This window comes from Scomber scombrus, chromosome 15 (genome assembly GCF_963691925.1).
Source record: "Scomber scombrus chromosome 15, fScoSco1.1, whole genome shotgun sequence".
NCBI lineage: Eukaryota > Metazoa > Chordata > Actinopteri > Scombriformes > Scombridae > Scomber > Scomber scombrus.
This window is the reverse complement of record NC_084984.1, coordinates 16195896-16215561: the sequence shown is the minus strand read 5'-3', so window position 1 is coordinate 16215561 and position 19666 is coordinate 16195896. Positions and strand designations below refer to the sequence as shown.

Below are 19666 nucleotides of genomic sequence, written 5' to 3'. Positions count from 1 at the left end.
TGAAATTTAAATATGTTACAGCTCACATCGGATCATTGGGAAATTAATTTTGTGGAATTTTTTTACCAAACAGGAAGTCGTCTACGCGGCGTGGCGTGCACCGATTTTCATTTTTTCGAACACCGCTTTGAGGACTTTATGATGTTCACAGAATCATGAAACCTGCCACGTAGGTTTCAAATCATGAGCTCTTTCATCTGATACCACATTTGCCCAATATTTTGCCCCAACAGCTCAGTAGCGCCCCCTAATGCCTTTTCCCACTTAGGATGTACTGACAAGCTCTAAAACACACCAAATTGGACACACTCGTCAAGACTCACTAATATTATTTTTTGGTATAACCGCAACCTTTTAAGTGCCAAAATGACTCTACAGCGCCCCCTAGAAAATTAAAAGTTGAAGCCCCGCCTTCTACATGCACATACATGAACGAAATTTAGGATTCATATATATCATGACCAGACGCACAAAAAAGCCTCTTGGACCCATACCCTAAATCCAACAGGAAGTCGGCCATCTTGGATCACAGGTGCATTTTTTCCGCCATTTTCCCCATTTCCAGGTCTCGCACTTTAACGAACTCCTCCTGCAGTTTTAACTCCACAGACTTCATATTGGAACTATATCATCCTCAGATCTTGATGATGTAAACTTGACAACAGATTTTACCTACGTTATACCAGGTGGGCGTGGCAGTCGTTTGTTTGTATAAACAAACAACTCCTTGTAACTCCTCAATACATTGTCGGATGTTTATACATGTATCACGTGAAATGTCACACTTGGTGACGCCGTTTCAATTTCAACATCATTGGGGGTGGGTGTGGCAAGGGGTCTCCATAGCGCCCCCTAACAGCAGGTCATGTGACCAAAGACTTTGTCTGATCTTACTGAAATTTACAGGACTCATAGCACTCATGGGTAAACGCCCAAATTATTTTTTTCAAAATTGTCGCTCTAACAGGAAGTGAGTTATTGTGCATTTCCTGCGTCACTTTTCCGTTTTTCCCTCTGCGTTTAGAGGACTTTCCCGTCTTCACAGAATCACCAGATTTGCCACATAGGCTCACACTCAGGAGCACTTTAATTTGAGACCATAACTGCCCTTGGGCGTGGCACAACAGCTCAATAGCGCCCCCTAATGCCTTTATCCATTTTGTACATTTTCACAAACTCCTACACTCACCAAATTGAACACATACGTCAACATTCACAAAGATTGACTACTGACAAAGTTTGGGATTTTTAAGTGAGAAGATGACTCCACAGCGCCCCCTGGAAGATTTCAAAGTTTAAGCCCCGCCTTCCACATTGACATAGAGAAATGAAATCGACAAGGCCTATGTATTATGTCCAGACGCACAAAAAAGCCTCTTGGACCCATACCCTAAATCCAACAGGAAGTCGGCCATCCAGGCAAAAATTTTCAATCTGGATGATTTTTATTATTATTATAGTTGTACGCCTTTTTGACAGCCTAAACATGCCCCAAAACTCACCAAAACTTGCAATAATGTCCGATCCGGAGAAAACTTTGATATTTTAAGTAGCGCGGAAATGGCCGACACAAAAATTGATTAATAGCGCCCCCTAGAAAATTTAAAAAATCAAGCCCCTCGACTCAGATTGACGTAAACAAACCAAATTCGGTAAACACATGTATCATGTCCAGACACACTAAAAAGCCTCTTGGACCCATACCCTATCTCCAACAGGAAGTCGGCCATCCAGGCAAAAATGCTCAATCTTGACGCTTTTTTGGCCCTTCACCCACATTCCTTTGTGCTGAGAAGTCACCCAGACTCATTTGTGGTCTTAGTTTGCCATCTAGTGGAGACATTAACCGCTGCACACAATGTTCAGTTAAAGGCAAAGGAGCAAAGACATCTACATGCCAGTTTTGACAGCCCTGCGACTGCCGCACGCACCGACGTGCACGTACGGCGTTACAGTTGGGGGGAAATCGGGGGGGTGCGAGGGCCCTTCGACACTGCTTGCAGTTTTAATTATAATTGTTGTTATAACTAGAGGTGAAAGTTATTTTTACTTCCTTTTGGGTGACCTGACCCTTTAAACTGTGAACATTACTGACTCTGTTAAGGCAGTTTTGGAGGCAGGTGTGAAACTGATAATTATTCCTGAATGCCCTTCTTCAGACAGCGGAGGTAATTAAACGTTTAAATTCGGCTGAATATTCTTTGAACTTCTCGTAGTGTGATTGCTGTCGTCTTTATCTTTATGGATGAGGTGATGTCATGTATTTTGGGATTATGTCCGTGTTGGCACTGATAGAAGCGTGTCTACTGCTGGTATTCCTTCAGTAGGTTTCCGGCGATAACCAGCCTCTGGATCTCACTGGTGCCTTCGTAGATCTCAGTGATGCGTGCATCGCGGTAATGCCTCTCAGCAGGCATGTCCGCCACGTAACCCATCCCACCCAGAACCTGGATCGCCTGATTTAAAACACAAGAAAATAAAAGTAAGAAAAAGCAATCAGGAGGTTTTAATCAGGATTTTTTTAAACTCTTATAGCCTGATTTACTAAAGGTCTGCGTGTGTAAAAACCAGGCGGGGAGTTCCGGTCCTCTGAAATGAGGCCAACGCGGAAGTAACTTAAAACTGCATTCTATCAAAAGGCCACCAGGGGGCGACCGTTTTGGTGGCAAAAGGACTTCCGTCTCTATACAAGTCAATGGAGAATTCACCAACTTCTCACTTGATTTCTAACCTCAGTAAACGTTTTCAAAATGTGTTTATGGTCTCAATCGCTACTTTAAAGCCTTCTTCAATGCAGTATGATCTTCATTTGTGAAATTTTGGCCTCCCTGAATTTATATTTGACCATAAAGCAGGGTATGCATTAGGGCGTGGCTACGTCGTGATTGACAGGTTGATTGGTTCACAGGTTCAGGAGGGCGCCTCATGACCCTCCTGATGCCCATATAAGTAGAATCCGTGTTTTTATTTTTCCCGGCATGCACCTGAAATTTTCAAGATGGCGCTGCTCAGATCCGAAACTATTGGCTTCCGAGCAGCAGTCCACAAACCAATGGGTGACGTCACGGATGTTACGTCCATTTTCTTATATACAGTCTGTGGTAAAAACGTGTGCAAACTTGACATCACCAGCTTTTAATGTGCAAGCTGATCTACTAATGCAGCGCACTGAGGTTTGCGTCTTTCAAATGTGCAAGATAATACGCGCTGTCCATTTAGTACGTTTGCCATAATGAACGTAATATGAGGTGTTTTAACCCCAGTGTGCAAAATACAGGGAGGAGAAAATGCAAATATGTTTTATTTAGCACACGCATTGTGATTTACCAAACCTGAAGGAATTTTTTCTGACGGTAACTGTGTCTATAAATAATACCTTTGAAGGGCAGGCATTAACCGGCTGTTACTGTGGGGACGAGGAGACGGAGGCACAATGACAGAATACACACAGGACAGAGTTTTTCCACCTGTTTTAATATCTTTGGAGTGGAATATTTTTGGTTTTACTAACAGCATCGACTTTGTCACTAATACTCTCCCATATGTGGGTTTTTCTGGTAATATTAGTTTTTGTTATAACTCAATATATTTGTTAACCTCTTCCACTAGAACCTGATCACATTTCATTTTGCGCTTACTGCTTTCTGCTCGTCCAAACTCTCCATAAAAGACACGCAAAACCCTCATTTAAATACTGCTGTCTCCACCTGTTGCACCTGTTTTCATTAATGCAGTTATTCTTAGTAGATCACCTGCAAAACGCACGCAAACAAAACACGCAATCTATTGCACTGTGCACGCAATTTAGTACCCACTATTTGGGATCTTAGTAAATCAGGCCCATATTGTTGTTGTTTTCTGACCTGATGTGAGCAGAAGGTGGCGGCTTCAGATGCTGATAGTTTGGCCATGGCTGCTTCCTGTGAGGAGGGAGGAGAGAGTTTAACATCACACAGCTTTAAATGATGTGAGACTTACTGCTTCAGAGGTTAACGTTACCTTAGAGAACGGCTTCTTGGCGTCTTTGAGAAGTGCAGCTTTCCAGGTGAGCAGACGAGCGCTCTCGAGTGCCACGGCCATGTCAGCAAGTTTGAACTAGAAGATGGAAGAAAACAATGTGTTGATTGGTTGATGGAAAGGAAATTAAATCAACTTTGATAATTAATCTTTCTTTAAAATCTGCTTTAACTGTATCCAGCAGTTACTGATCAACATTATTATTCATTAAGAGTCGTGTTTCTGTCCACCTGCTGAATGTAAAGTCCAATATTCTCTCTCTGTTAGCTCTGTTTTTACTCTCTACCAACTCCTGAGGGAAATATCATATTGCTCCACTATGTTCACCAGCTAGTCTACAGATAACTGTGTCTGTTAGCAGGTAGAGTACAGTGGGAACAATGCTATGAGAGTGCTGAGAGTGAACCAAAACAGTTGCAGCCGGACAGCTAAACAATCAGCTGAAACGCATTATAAAGCTTTATGATGAGTTTCAGCTCACTGACAGAGAAGACATGTTATAGAAATATATGTTATAGATACTTTAACACATCACACACTAAAGACTGCAGGATTCAGGAGTGAAGGAAACAGTTTAACCATCAGAACACTTTTGGAAACTTCAACAAAAACACTTTTCAGACATTCGAATTGGAAACTTTCAGAAATCAATATTATTGTGATCACTTAATGCAGCGGCTGGTCAGATTTGGTGCTGAGCAGGTAGTGTACAGTGGCTTTTTACAGCTTTTACTAAGAAAACGACGCTATGAGAGCACTGAGAATGAACCAAAACAGTAAAGTTGCAGCTAAACAATGAGCTGAAACTAGATAGATAGATAGATAGATAGATAGATAGATAGATAGATAGATAGATAGATAGATAGATAGATAGATAGATAGATAGATAGATAGATAGATAGATAGATAGATAGATTGATAGATTTTACTTTATTAATCCCCGAGGGGAAATGTAAAATGTCAAAGCAGCAATACATGGTACAAACATGGCACAAAGACAACAAACATAGAAATCACACAAAAATACCTAAGAATATAAAAACACACCCTCCCACCCTCAGCATTGCTAGAACCCAGTATAAAAGCGCAATGAGTATATAGATAAAAGTGCATGTAAAGGCACAATAAATACATATGTAAAAATGCATGTAAAGTAGTTAGAGTCAGGGTGCATTTATGTAAATGAGGCATTGTACAGTTGTATTGCAGCGGGTAGGAAGGATCTTTTGTAACGTTCTCTTGAGCAGCGGGGGAGTCTGAATCTGTTGCTGAATGAGCTCCTGAGATTTTCTAATGTGTTATGGAGGGGATGGGTGGTATTGTCCTGGATCTTGAGGAATTTTTGTTTTAATTCTGTCCTCAGTCACCTCCTCAAGAGTGCTTAAGTTCAGACCAACCACAGACTGGGCCCTTTTTATCAGTTTGTTCAGCCTATTGGCATGTTTTTTCTTAATACCCGCCCCCCCAGCACACCAAAGCAAAGAAGAGAGTGCTAGCCACAACAGTCTGATAAAACATGTTGAGCATCTTGCTGCAAACATTGAAGGACCTAAGCCTCCTCAGGAAATACAGCCGACTTAGGCCCTTCTTGTATACAGCCTCTGTGTTTGATGACCACTCCAGATTTTTGTTCAGTAGGACGCCCAGGTACTTGTACTGTTCCACAATTTCTACTCAACTATAAAGCTATATAAAGCAGAGTAGAGCTGCAGAGTCTCTGATAATTCTCTGTAGGTTCATCAAACACATCACACACCAACAGATCAGACTGTGATATTATGAAAAATATAGCTGCTTTAAGTAGAAGATCTGAACATTTTCTGCTTCCACTTTCTCAAACGTGAGGATTTGCTGCTTTCATCATTGTCACCTTTGACTCTGTGAGGAAGGTTTTCACTGTTTTCTGACATCTGATAAGCTTAATGAGACACTGCAGCAGTTTAATGAAAGTCAGGGTCAGGCTAATTAGTGGTGGTGTTACCTGAATGGCTTGCAGTTTGCCGATCGGGGCTCCGAATGCGGTGCGTTTGTGTGCGTAGTCTGCAGCACAGTCCAGAGCAGCCTGAGCGATACCGAGAGCCTGACCTGCGATACCGATCCGTCCGCTGTCCAGAGTTTGCTGCAAGAGACAAACAAACAAAACAACATGATTACTTATTTATAGATTTATACAGCTGTAATGAAGCTGGATGAGGCTGTGAACTTTCTAACGTGTGTGTGTGATTAAAAGCTTGTATTTAACCCTCCTGTTGTCCTTGTGTCAAGGAAGGAAAGGAGGGAGGAAAGAAGGAAGGAAAGGAGGGAGGGAGGATGGAAGAAGGAAGGAAAGGAGGGAGGAAGGAAGGGAGGGAGGAAGGAAGGATGGAAGGGAGGAGGGAAAGGAGGGAGGAAGGAAGGATGGAAGGGAGGAAGGAAGGATGGAAGGGAGGAAGGAAAAAGGAAGGAAAGGAGTGAGGAAGGAAGGATGGAAGGGAGGAATGAAGAAGGAAGGAAAGGAGGGAGGAAGGAAGGATGGAAGGGAGGAAGGAAGGATGGAAGGAGGGAAGGAAGGTAGGAAAGGAGGAAAGGAAAGAAGGAAGGGAGAGAGGGAGGGAGGAAGGAAGAAGGAAGGAAAGGAGTGAGGAAGGAAGGATGGAAGGGAGGAAGGAAGAAGGAAGGAAAGGAGGAAGGAAGAAAGGAGGGAAGGAAGAAGGAAGGAAGGAAGGTAGGAGGAAGGGAGGAAAGAAGGAAAAGAGGAAAGAAGGAAGGGAGGAAAGAAAAAGAGAAGGAGGGAGGACAGACGGAAGGAAGGAAAGAAGGACACAAAGGTTAATTGAGGATATTCTGAAAACGAGTTTGTAAATTACAGGAAAATCTGTGTTTATTTCTCTTCGTGTCTGCGGTTTATTTTTGTCAGATTCGATAACAATCAACTTCTCCTCCCAAAGAAAAATGACTCAGCTTTTCAGAATAAGTCGTTACTAAGCTGCTCCGACCGACTGCCGTTCAGGAAGCCTCAACTTCTCTTGAAATACTGAGTCAGTCAATTCAGGCCCTCTAATAAGTTTAATGTTACTGAATCCAAAAGAATCCAATGTAACAGAGTCAATCATGTTATTTTGTGTCCATGTGGTTTAGTTTAAATTTAAAGGGTTAAAATGTGAAAATAAACGTATGAATAACTTGCACACATTCTTTTTTTTTTTTTGTACTCTTTAAGTTGTTCAACAGGAAACAAACGTCTGAATCTCACTGAAACCTTTCAGAGTCACCTGGAAGAAGAATCTGAGATATTCAGGAAATCATTTACAGCGTTTCACCAGCTGAACAGCTTGTGAAGGTGAAACATGTGAAATATAAGCCTGAGTATGACATCAGGATCAACATAAAGCAGCTGCAGTGTTTTAAAAATGTTACCATGGCGATTTTGAATCCGGCTCCTCGGGGCCCCAGCATGTTTCCCAGCGGGACTCTGCAGTCCTCCATGATGATGTTAGCAGTGGACGAAGCTCTGATGCCCAACTTATCCTCCTTCTTCCCCAGAGAGAGTCCTGGGTGAGGCATCGGGATCAGGAAGGCGCTGATGCCCTGCAGACACGAGGGGGACAATAACTCTCTTTATCTGTGTGTGTGTGTGTGTGTGTGTGTGTGTGTGTGTGTGTGTGTGTGTGTGTGTGAGTGTGTATGTGAGAGTGTGTGTGTGTGTGTGACAGTGTGAGTGTGTGTGTGTGTGTGTGTCCTATGTCTGTCCTGTGTGTGTGTTCTGTGTGTGTGTGTGTGTGTGTGTGTGTGTGTGTGTCCTATGTGTGTGAGTGTGTCCTGTGTGTGACAGTGTGTGTGTGTGTGTGTGTGTGTGTGTGTGTGTGTGTGTGTGTGTGTGAGACAGTGTGTGTGTGTGTGTGTGTGTGAGACAGTGTGTGTGTGTGTGTGTGTGTGTGTCCTATGTATGCGTCCTATGTGTGTGTCCTGTTTTATGTCCTATGTGTGTGTCCTGTGTGTGTGTCCTATGTGTCCTATGTGGGGGTGTGTGTGTGTGTGTGTGTGTGTGTGTCCTATGTGTGTGTGTGTGTGTGTGTGTGTGTGTGTCCTATGTGTGTGTCCTGTGTGTGTCCTATGTGTGTGTGTGTGTGTGTGTGTGTGTGTGTGTGTGTGTGTGTGTGTGTGTGTGTGTGTGTACTATGTGTGTGTGATGGTGTGTCTCCTGTGTGTGTGTGTGTCTTATGTGTGTGTGTCCTATGTGTGTGTGTCTCCTGTGTCCTGTGTGTGTGTGTCCTGTGTGTTTGTGTGTGTGTCTCCTGTGTGTGTGTGTGTGTGTGTGTGTGTGTGTCCTGTGTGTGTGTGTGTGTGTGTGTGTGTGTGTGTGTGTGTGTGTCCTGTGTGTGTGTGTTTGTCGTACCTTGTGTTTGAGCTTCTTGTCCGTAGTAGCGAACACGATGGTTGCTGAAGCGTCCCAGCTGTTAGTGATCCAGGCTTTGGTCCCGTTCAGGACCCATTCGTCTCCCTCCTGACGGGCCGTCGTTGAGGCGGCGCCCGCATCGCTGCCGTTACCTGAACATCCACATTTACATCGTTATTACGTTATTACAGCAAGAAGAGTTAAATCTGATTCAGTTCGTTAGATTTGGGGGAAAAAGTGTCTGAATCAACATATTTTATTACTTAATGAGCCAAAACTGGATTTTCTGGAAATGTCTGCCTTGTTTTCTGTAACATGTTGAAGCAGAAATATGATGTACCTGTAACAATGAAGCCTTTTTTGTTTCTCGAAGTAAAAAAACAAGATAAACTTCCTCTTCAATTTGACTTCTTTTACCTGCACGATCATAGACGAGGTGATCTATTATATCTATATCTATCTATTTAACTCATGTTTTTTATTATTTACTCTCCTTTAATTTATCTGTTTATTGTGTTTTTGTCTTGCTTTAATCTATTTATTATCTATGAATCTATTATCTGGTGTTTTTATTCCTTAAATGTATCTATTTAAATATTTAGCTTTTCACACTGATGCATTACTGAACTTATTTTGAAATGTTGTATTTTAATTTAATTTATATATTATATATTTTATCTACTTTTACCAATACTATTTTACCATTATAATTATTTTATTTTCTATCTTATGTTAATGTTTTGGGGTTTATTTTAACGTTGTTGTATTTCACTTGATTTTATATACCTATATTGTATTTATTCTATTTGTTTGCCTACTTTTACTTTGTGTTATTTTTAGTATTTTACTATTATTACAATTTTGTATTTTCCATCTCATGTTTCATTCATGTTTTATTTTCCTTTCTTTGTTTTTTGTTTTTTTTAAACATTGTTTTATGCTCCTTTTAATTTCTTTAATGTATCTATTTAACTTGTTTTTTCCATCCGTCAGTGGCAGGTACATGCACGTGCACAGGATGAGTGTGCACGTGTGTGTGAGGCGTCACATTTTGTACCTGGCTCACTGAGAGCGAAGCAGCCGACTTTCTCTCCGGTGGTGAACGGTGTGACCCACTGCTGCTTCTGCGCCTCTGAGCCGAACTTCAGGATGGGTCCGATGTACAGAGACTAATGAACAGAACCAACAGAGAGGAGATTAACACAAACTAATCACAGCGTTTGATTGGTTATTATAACGAAGCGACCTCCTCCATGTTGCACTCACATTGTTAACAGAGACCACGACTCCGGTGCTCGCACATCCTCTGCTGATCTCCTCCATCGCCAGACTGTACGCCAGATAATCCATCCCAGCTCCTCCCAGCTCCTCAGGCACCTCCATGGCCATCACCCCCATCGCCCCCAGCTCCTGAATCTGAACACAGGAACAAGAAACAGGATTTAATGCTTTTATTTCCCCACATACACTTAATCACACAATTAATCGAAAAATTATAGAAAACCGACATTTAGAAACTCTAATCGACTTAGGCCAACTTTACACAACAACGCTCCCGGGTGAAACCGACAAAATATTTTATCAGATGTGCCTTTCGTTTAAACGGCGACTGCGTTTTGGGGGCTTAAAAACGCAAAAAAATGAACCCTCCCTCCAGAGTGGAAATCTTAAAAACGCTCCACCGTTGCGTTCCCGTCTGAAGGGTTGAAAACGCAAAAGTGTGCTCTGAGATGCTCACGCTGGCTTAAATGCATCAGAGTTCTTGCTGCGGTCGGAAGCTGTAACCTAGGTGACAGACGCTCTTCCATGTGACGTCATGTACCTTTTCTTCTGCTGATACCTGTCTGCTGCAGCAGGGCCGACAATGACAGAGGAGGGGGGAGAGAAGTGGAGTCCGAGACAACATGGTCAGTTTTTGTTCGCTTCTTAGCCATGTTTTGGTTTTGGTTTTCCATTTGGAGCTACTAGGGAGAGAAGTAGAGGGAAGGTTCTACACAATTGCGCGGACTTTGTGGTGTTGTGTGCATATAACATTGAATTGAATTCCACAAACTTTTGCGTCACCGTATGCACACAGATTTCCCCCAAAAACGCTCGTCTAAACGCGGAATAAAAAGTGAGAACGCAACGCCACTTTTGCGTTTTCTGTTCAGATCGTTTCCGTGTAAACGGTTGTCATGACAGCAAAGGTTGCATATCTTTAAGGAATTTGAAAACTTGTCTCCAGTGATCATTTTAACCCAAACCATGATCTTTTCATAGTTCTAATCAAGTGAACTAGACATTAACCACAGCGTCACACCTTAACCTTCGTGTCGTCCTCCCGGGTCAAATTGACCCTGACTGTTCCTTCTTTTCTCCCTTTCTTCCTTCCTTCTGTCCATCCTTCCTTCTTTCCTCCGTTCCTTCCTTCCTCCCTCCCTCCCTCCTTCTATCTTTCCTTCCTTCCATCCATCCTTCCTTCCTTTATTCATTCCTTCTTTCCTCCCTCCCTCCTTTCCTCCCTCCCTTCCTTCTTCCTCCCTTCCATCCTTCCTTTCCTTCCTCCCTTCCTTCTTTCCTCCCTTCCTTCCTCCCTCCTTTCCTCCTTTCCTTCCTTCTTCCGTCCCTCCTCCCTCTTTTCCTTCCTTCTTCCTCCCTTCCTTCCTTCCTTCCTTCCTTGACTCGAGGACAACAGGAGGGTTAAAACATCATTATTTTCACTCCCTAAAGATACTCATGTGTGAGGGCAGCAGTGTAAAATACAAAACTAAAGAAAATGTGAAAATACATAATTGTTCATCAAGGGTGGAGATAATTGTTAATTAATCTTAATCGAGGTTAAAAGTTAATTGTGATTTTGATTTTTGCCATAATCGCCCAGCCCTAACTCACATAAACCATCTCCCAGGCTGCAGAGTTAAAACGGGGTAAAATGAACGTCCTGACTGTGTGTTTACGCGCCTGTTTGGCAGGGAACGTGTGCTCTTTGTCGAGTTTGGCAGCGATGGGGGTGAGCTCTCTGTCGGCGAAGTCTCTGCAGGTCTGTCTCAGGATCTGATGAGTCTCTGGAAGCTCGGCGAGCTGCGTCAGACTCCGGCAGCCGGTCAGACACAAGCTGAGAGCTGAGAGAGGAAAAGGAGAGAAAGGTTCAGGTTATTAAAACGGGCAGTAAAATGGTGAAAAATGTTTCCAAAAAGCCAAAAGGTGATGTTTTACAATGTCCACAACACAAAGATTTCCAAATATAGGATTAAAAACATCAGAAAATACTGGGTTCAGTTTTGAGAGGAATAAACCTAGCTTCATTTTTCTTCTCTATTATTAGGTTATTATTATTCAGAGTGAGTAGTTTTTGAGTTTCTTTTAACATAAACAAAAGGTGGCAGATATGAGACATATTTCCTGTTGTTACAGGATACAGAGCAAACAGAGTAAACAGTGTGAGAATTGTTATTACAGGTTATTCGATCCTTTCATCGACCGGTTTGAGTCACGGATGAACAATGAGACTCAGCTGCAGCTGCTCAGACGCCCACAGAAATCACACATGACGTTATTATTAAGTGTTATTATTCATTAAGATTTGATCTGCTGTGATGTGAAACACTGACAGAGAGGAAACTGATGAGATTTTACTGATCAGATGTTACATGAAATATTTCTCATTCATTCCTGTTTTCTTCAGTGGTGGAAAGTAACTACGTATATTTACCTACGTATAAGTACTAAGCTTAAGTACAATTTTGAGGTACTTGTACTTTACTGTAGTATTTCCATCTGATGCTACTTTCTACATATCAGAGGGAAATATTGTACTTTCTACTCCACTACATTTATTTGACAGCTTTAGTTACTTTTCAGATGCAGATTTGACACAATGGATAATATAACAAGCTTTTAAAATACAACACATTGTTAAAGATGAAACCAAAAAGCAGTGTGTAGTCGGCTCACATTTCAGATGTCTATAAGTTGTTAACAGCTCCACCAAATAGTGATTTTTCCCTCTAAACTTCTCACATGTTTCATTTCAATAAATGTTCAAATGATCCAATATTTCAGCAAAAATCAAAGATTAGAGAAAAAGTCCAAAAACTGAAAACACATTTGTGTATCAGAACTTAGTTTTTTCTTCTTTTCTCTCCCATTAATCATCTCACCACCCCTCACATTTATCTGCTGACCCTTTGGAGGGGCCCCACCCCTAGGTTGGGAACCACTGGACTAAACTAGCTAACTGTATATAAAGTAGTGTAAACTAGCTACAACAGTAACATGCTGCTCTAACACTGATGCTTCACTATTAATATTCTAATGATGTCATATATAATAATATATCAGTGGGACCAAACCACTACTTTTACTGTAATACTGCATACTACATCACTCATAATACTGCAGTATTTTACTGTAATACTGCATACTACATCACTCATAAATCTGCAGTACTTTTACTGTAATACTGCATACTACATCTCTCATAATACTGCAGTACTTTTACTGTAATACTGCATACTACATCGCTCATAATACTGCAGTACTTTTACTGTAATACTGCATACTACATCACTCATAATACTGCAGTACCTTTACTGTAATACTGCATACTATATCACTGATTATACCGTAATATTGTTTTTAAAGCAGCTCAATGTTTAACTTTAACTTTCTGTTATTTAGGTGAAAGGTCATCTTCACCATCAGTCACCTTTAGCTCACACAGAGTATTACAAACGTATCAAAGACACAAGAATAGCTGTTAAACTATTTACCAACAAGCTGATATAAGTTTCCTCCCCTATAATCATCTTTAATCACCTGTTTTAATGTTTTAATCTTTATTTTATAACCTTATATAGCCGAGAAGCTAACAGCACTCATAGGTTTGCGTTACGTAGCATGCTAAGCTAACCAGGTATTTCCAGCTCTTATAGCAAATATAAAGATAACAGCTGGTTCAGACCTGTTTCTTAATATATACTGGACTTTCTCAGACTGTTTCCCTCCATAAACTCACCTCTCCTTGCTTTAAAAAGTGCAGCCATGGTTGATTAATGGTTGTTTTCTCTCAGCTTGATGTCCAATCCGACGAACAGCTCGGTGTTATGAAGCACACTGCTGCCTTTAGGTGCTGTAGGAATTATTAGTTGCAAAAATGTAAGCAATATGTGTTAATGTTTTACCTTCAAAAATTCAACATGTAGAGGTAGACGATATTTAAATCAGATATGAGCCACAAGGTAAGAGTGTATTTTTTTAAATCATGTAATTTTGTTATAGATTCAATATTGTCGTGCAAGCAACGAGCAAGGAAAGATTGTATAATTTCCGAGCATCGATAAAGTGATTTGTAAGGACCCCTGAAGGCAGCACGCAGTCCCAGTTTAACATGACGTGACGTAAACTCATTAAATGAATTTAGTTTTAATTTCTAACGTTATAAACACACATTTAAACGTTATGTCACATGTTATATTGTATTTTAAATGCTAAGACCCTTCAGACTGAGTTTACTGTAAATGTTATAAAATATTGTTATGGGAATACTTTTTATTGACAAATGTCTTTCTCTTCATGATTTGAGGAACTTTTATAAACTTATAAAATATCTTCAAAACCAAAAGATTATGTGCGCAATTAATTATTATACTATAATAATTATATACATGTCCTTTCTGCTATTTTATTTATTGTCTTTTATCTTTGTTTATTTCTTGATTGTGGTAAAATTGTTTTGAAGGTAACTGAATTGTGTATTTGTTTTGAATATTATCATTATTATTAATAATAATCATATTATTATTATTATTATTATTATTATTATTATTATTATATTTGAACATATTTAATTATGATTTTATTTTGTTTCTTTATTTGTTGTATTTTTTTTCTCTTGTCTTTGTCCTTTATATTTTATATTTTATTTCTGAAGACTTAACTGTTGTAATTGATTGCTTGTAATAATTTAGATTACAATTAACAATTGGATTAATAAAGTCTTATTTAAAAATGCACTCTGTCATTCAATTACATTTTCCAGGCAGCCAAAATATTATGCAACACATTTTTAACAAAACCCCAAATAGTTCAGACTCCAAAATGCAAAGGCAGCATAATACCATCCTTAGTCTACAGTACATATAGATATATATTAGTAAAGATTGTCAATTTATAAGTCACATAACAACCAACAATTGTATTATTAAAAACTGTGCTGTCAGCACCTTTGAGAGAAAAGGCTCCACAACTAATATTCAGCTATATTTCAAATATTCAACTGCAAAATAAGAAAATGTAAAAAGACCCAAATTATTTATTATTTAAACCTTTTCACTGAAATTATTTGAATGTTTTTTTTTCAACCTGCATATATTATTTATGTTGATTGTAACCAGCTCCCTACATTATAATTCAGTTACTTTGTTCTTGTACATTTACTTTAATTATATAAAATGCCACCATATATAATATCTGTCAGCACCCTTGAGAGAACATTTTACATAACTAATATTTAGCTATATTTCAACTATTAAATTGTAAAATAAGAAAACAGAAAAGCGTCAAATAATTTCTAAAACCTACTGACTGAACTTATTTGAGTGTTTTATACATATTATTTAATTGATGCTGATTGTAAACAGCACCCTACATTATCTTTATACCTAATATTTAGTTATTTAATGTATTAATTCAGTTAATTTGTTATTATACATAAACTACATTTATAATGATTGTTTAATTTAAAATGTACTGTATGATATCTGGAAACTAAGTGAGTTTGACCATATCATAAATGATGATTATTACCATGTATTTTTGCATATTTTAGGTTACTGTGTAGTTATTTTAGGCCAAATATATTGTATATATATTGTTATGGATATTTAAAAGTTGCATGTATTGAATGTACAACAGGCCCTTTGATTATTGTGCTAGTTGTTCAATAGGAGATAAAACACCATAAAAAACACCCAACACACCATCAATTTATACAGCGACATCATACAAACATTAGTGTTTTTTCTGCAGAATGAATAAAGGTGATCCAGCCAGGAAAGTTTTCAGGTTTTTCACAACATATTTATTCTTTTAGCACCATAAAAAGTCAGTTAAGGTTGTCCAGTAACGCTCTCATGCTGTCTTTCCTTTTTGGGATGGAGCGATGATATGATGGTGAAAGTTTAGGAAAGGATTTGGAGAGAAAAAAAAAAGGGGGGGGGGGGGCGTTTTGGAGAAATAAAAAGCTGTGAAGGGCTGCATGGCTATGACAGCGCCCGACGGCCAGCAGGGGGCATTCACTTGCTAGCAGCGGTGAAGGTGAAGCATCCTCTCTGGTGGAACTGCATGTCCCTGATACGACGCATGGACTGGATCTGGGGCTGGAAGGCGCAGAAGTCGTTGTAGTGTCTGTAGTCACCGCACTCAAACAGGTACTGGTAGCCTCTGTATCCGGGGTACTGGTAACCCACCCAACTGAGACACACATGGAGAGGAGGAGGAGGAGGAGAGTTAGTGGACTGGAGGATTAGTGGTTTAGACTGTACAAGGACTAAAAAAACACCTTTATTTTCTTTAAAGAGTTTCTAGTAGGAGACTCGTGGTCATGGTGGAGGTTCTAGAGGTCCTTAAGGTTGGTTTAAGTGGTCACTGAGGATGTTCTAGGGGTCCTTTAGATGTTACAGTTGCCCTCTAGGAGGTTCTGTAAATACTTTTGGATCTTTAGAGGCTCTAGCTGTCATTGAATAGTTTCTAGTGGCTCTTGAGGAGATGCTAAAGGTCCTTTAGGAGGTTCTAGTGGTCATTGTGGAAGCTAGGAGTCCTCAAAAAGGTTTCTAGTAGTCAGTGAGGTGGTTCTGTCTGTCCTTTAGAAGCTCTAGCTGTCATTAAAGAGGTTCTAGTGGCCCTTGATGAGGTTCTAGAAAACCTTCAGGAGGTACAAGTGGTCCTTTAGATGTTACAGTTGCCATTTAGGAGGTTCTGTAAGTGCTAAAGTCCTTTAGTGGTCACTGAGGAAGATCTAGGAGGTCCTTAAAGGGTTCTAGTAGTCAGTCAAAGAGCCTCTAAAGGACAGACACAACCACCTCGGTTGTGTCTGTCCTTTAAAGGCTCTTTCTGTCATTAAAGAGGTTTTAGTGGCCATTGGTGAGGTTCTAGAGGTCCTTAAGGAGGTATAAGTGTTCACTGAGGAAGCTAGAAGTCCTCAAAAAGTTTCTAGTGGTCAATGAGGAAGTTCTAGGGAGTCTAGAAGTCTTTGAGGTGGTTCGGTCTGTCCTTTAGAGGCTCTTGCTGTCATTAAAGAGGTTCTAGTGGCCCTTGAGGAGATGCTTGAGGTCTTTTAGGAGGTTCTCTAAGTGGTTTAAGACATTTAGTGGTATGTGAGGGGGTTCCTAGAGGTTCCTACTGTAATCAAGTAGGTCTTATTGGTCCTTGAAGGGGGTCTAGTGTTCCTAAAGGAGATTTAAGGTTTCTTTAGGTAGTTTTAACACCTGTACCATCATCAAACCATCAAATGAGGGAAGTCATGGCTGTGATCATTTTATAGAGAGGCTTGAAAATCCCGACTAAAAATACTTTGAGCCTTGTGAGAACTTGTCATCCTTCTTTATGAACGACTGCACTGTGGTGTGACTCCAGCGGCCGGCGGCTTCCTCTAAAGCTGCGTCTAAAACAATATTAGTAGTACAAAGCCTCCACTTCACTTCTATATGAATAATGTCCGGACAGATGTGCTCCGGGGCTCGTGTATTGATCCTCGGCCGAATCCTTTCATTTTTAAGTGTGTGTGTGTGTGTGTTTGTGTGTGTGTGTACTCACGATCCTCCTGGCACTCTCACGCTGCCCACTCTGTCGCAGAAGCCATGCGCCCAGAGGGTGGGCACATCATCCTCCTGGATCTCCATCTTGTTGCCCTTGAAGTCAGAGAGCTCATACAGGCAGATCTTGTGCTCCAGGCTGTCCTGCAGGGCCAGAAGATGAGGGAAGAGGAAAGTGTTAAAATTATGAGTTCATCTCTATGTTACTTCATACTTCTAGAGTGAAATATGTTGAATTTAGTCTCTTATTTGCTGGTTTTCTTTGGCTTATGTGATAATAAACTGAATATCTTTGGGCTTTGGACAAGACAAGACCTTTGAATTTGTATATTGATTATAATGGGCAAGTTTTTACCATTTTCTTGCAGTAAAATTGTAATAATCTGCAGCAGAGTTGCCCTAATTGCCTGTATTTTCAATCACAATCATAGCAGGAGAGGTTTTAGTCGTACCATGCGGATGGGCCTGAGGGACATGAGGCAGTCGCTGCGGTAGGAGTTGCTCCAGGTATCCCAGCGAGGATACTCTCCCTTCTCCAGGATGAACATCTCCCCACGGAAGTTAGTCTGCTCAAAGGCAACAAAGCTGGAGAGGGGGCGCCGCCAGGCACAGGAGGGGCACAAGAGGAGGAAAGAAGATGGGAGAGAAGAATTAGAGGAAAAAAATAGACGCCATAAGATAATATGAGAGAAATGGTTTGTGTGTAAAATGTTGCTGGTTTTAATGAAGTTTGTGTGTGTTTTCACTTACGGGCCGCACTCCACAATGATACTACGCACTTTGTCCATGCCACGGTCACACACGTTCATACACTCATTCTGGACCTCGATCATCCTGCCCTGGAAGTTCTCCTGGTCGAACATCATCAGCTGCAACAGAGGAGATTTCACCAGTTACACCAGTGGACTGAACAACAGCCATCATATCCTGCATACTGGTGTAATGCCTGCAGTAATGCCACTACAGTAACAAGCTTTAAAGACCTCAGAGTTATAATAATAATACTAATATAACCTGGTTTGGTTTTAAATGCAAACACTCAAGCACTTTGCCAATTAAGATTTTAGCTACATAACATATAACAATAATATAGAATATGATCAATTATTGTAGATTAGACTTTTGAACAGTTTGTAAAATACTTTAGGTCAACCTCAGCTGGCTAAAACATTAAAATGCAGCTTTAGTGCTTCAATAATGCAATAATATAGTAATAATATAACACTCTGCTACTCTTTTTCTTCTTAATTACATTAAACTGGTGTTGCTACTGTAGTTTTATTTTTAGTTAAAGATCCAAATACTTCTTCCACTGCTGTACAATAAACTGTTTTTACCATTTAACTGATTTGCTTCCACACATTTGAATACATGGAAATCAATTCTAAGCAATGCCATGCAAAAAAAAAACCCTGCATGAAAAACACATTGAAAGGCTCTGTTCACTCAAATTGCAAACACTGTCCACTTGTCTATTTTTTATGATCTCAATGCAAATATTTACAAACTCAACAGCTATTTTAAAAAGGTTTCAGCTGTTCAGAAAGCTTTAAATGTCATTTTTAAAAGCCACAAACTGAATTTCTTTCTCTTCTTATATACATTAAATATAACCAAACAGCTCAAAACATCAAGCAAATAAAGCTTAAACAGTATCCAGTAAAGTAGGTAGCTTCTCCTTTTTTTCTAATTTAGCTGAACTGACCCTTTAAATTAAGTATATTATCATCTGTAGCTGTCTGAAGCTGCTGCAGCGACTCACTCTGAAGGATCCCACGGCGGGCTCTCCGGTCTTGGTGGCCTTGCTGGAGGCAGCGGGGGCAGGGGTTCCCTTGTCCTTGGCATCAGTGCCCTGGCTGGAGGCGGACTTGGCGGTCTGAGACATGGTGAGGGGCTTCAGGAGAGTCTGGGTGAAAGATGAGAGAAGGAAGAAGAAGAAGTGTCAATAGAGGTGACAGCAAAGAGGAGAAAGAGAGAGTGAAGGAGAAGTGGATGCTATCACTATCACAGGGGTGTGTATGTTTTATTTTCGGTGTATTAATCTAAAAGTTATTTGGGATTTATGAATAAAACTTAAAGCTTTTATATGTGAGAGAGAGGCTCATTTTAGGCCCCGACATTGGCTTGGGTCTTTCCCCAGGCTGAGGGTGCTTTTCCTGGGTGTGGTGGGGCAGGGAGTGGGCCCTGGCTGTGGATGAGGTGTGGTTGTTTTCGCCCCTCTCTCTGTGTGTGCTCTGATGCTGGATGCTGTGCCTGTGTCTGTGTCTGCTGTGTCTGTGTCTGTGTCTGTGTCTGTGTGTGCTTACCTGCGTTAGTAAAGCTTGCAGTGCCGTGTGAGGGAGGCTGGCTCGTGCTGGTCCCTACCAACCCTCTACCAAAGCTTTTATACTCTGGCAAAGGCCAAACGTAGAGGCTCACAGCACAATAGAAAGCCTCTCGTCATCACAGTTGGCCCGGGCCAAAGCCGGCGGGTCATCGC

The 19666-nt window shown here is 40.6% G+C and overlaps 2 protein-coding genes across 2 annotated transcripts; both read right to left on the bottom strand.

Annotated features, from left to right (window-relative positions):
* Window positions 1–2014: 2014 nt before the first annotated feature.
* On the bottom strand, window positions 2015–13491 carry acads (acyl-CoA dehydrogenase short chain). The gene is made up of 10 exons (XM_062434674.1): window positions 13392–13491; window positions 11336–11496; window positions 9659–9808; window positions 9450–9561; window positions 8393–8544; window positions 7414–7584; window positions 5999–6136; window positions 4000–4095; window positions 3864–3920; window positions 2015–2456 (listed from the first exon to the last, which is right to left on the bottom strand). The coding sequence occupies exons 1-10, from the start codon at window positions 13417–13419 to the stop codon at window positions 2304–2306; spliced, it is 1218 nt and encodes a 405-aa protein (XP_062290658.1). The 5' UTR covers window positions 13420–13491; the 3' UTR covers window positions 2015–2303.
* A 2178-nt stretch (window positions 13492–15669) lies between these two features.
* crybb1 (crystallin, beta B1) lies at window positions 15670–19072 on the bottom strand. Its single transcript, XM_062434474.1, has 5 exons — window positions 18950–19072; window positions 17938–18056; window positions 17640–17772; window positions 17189–17331; window positions 15670–15847 (listed from the first exon to the last, which is right to left on the bottom strand). The coding sequence occupies exons 1-5, from the start codon at window positions 19070–19072 to the stop codon at window positions 15670–15672; spliced, it is 696 nt and encodes a 231-aa protein (XP_062290458.1).
* Between the last annotated feature and the right edge of the window lie 594 nt (window positions 19073–19666).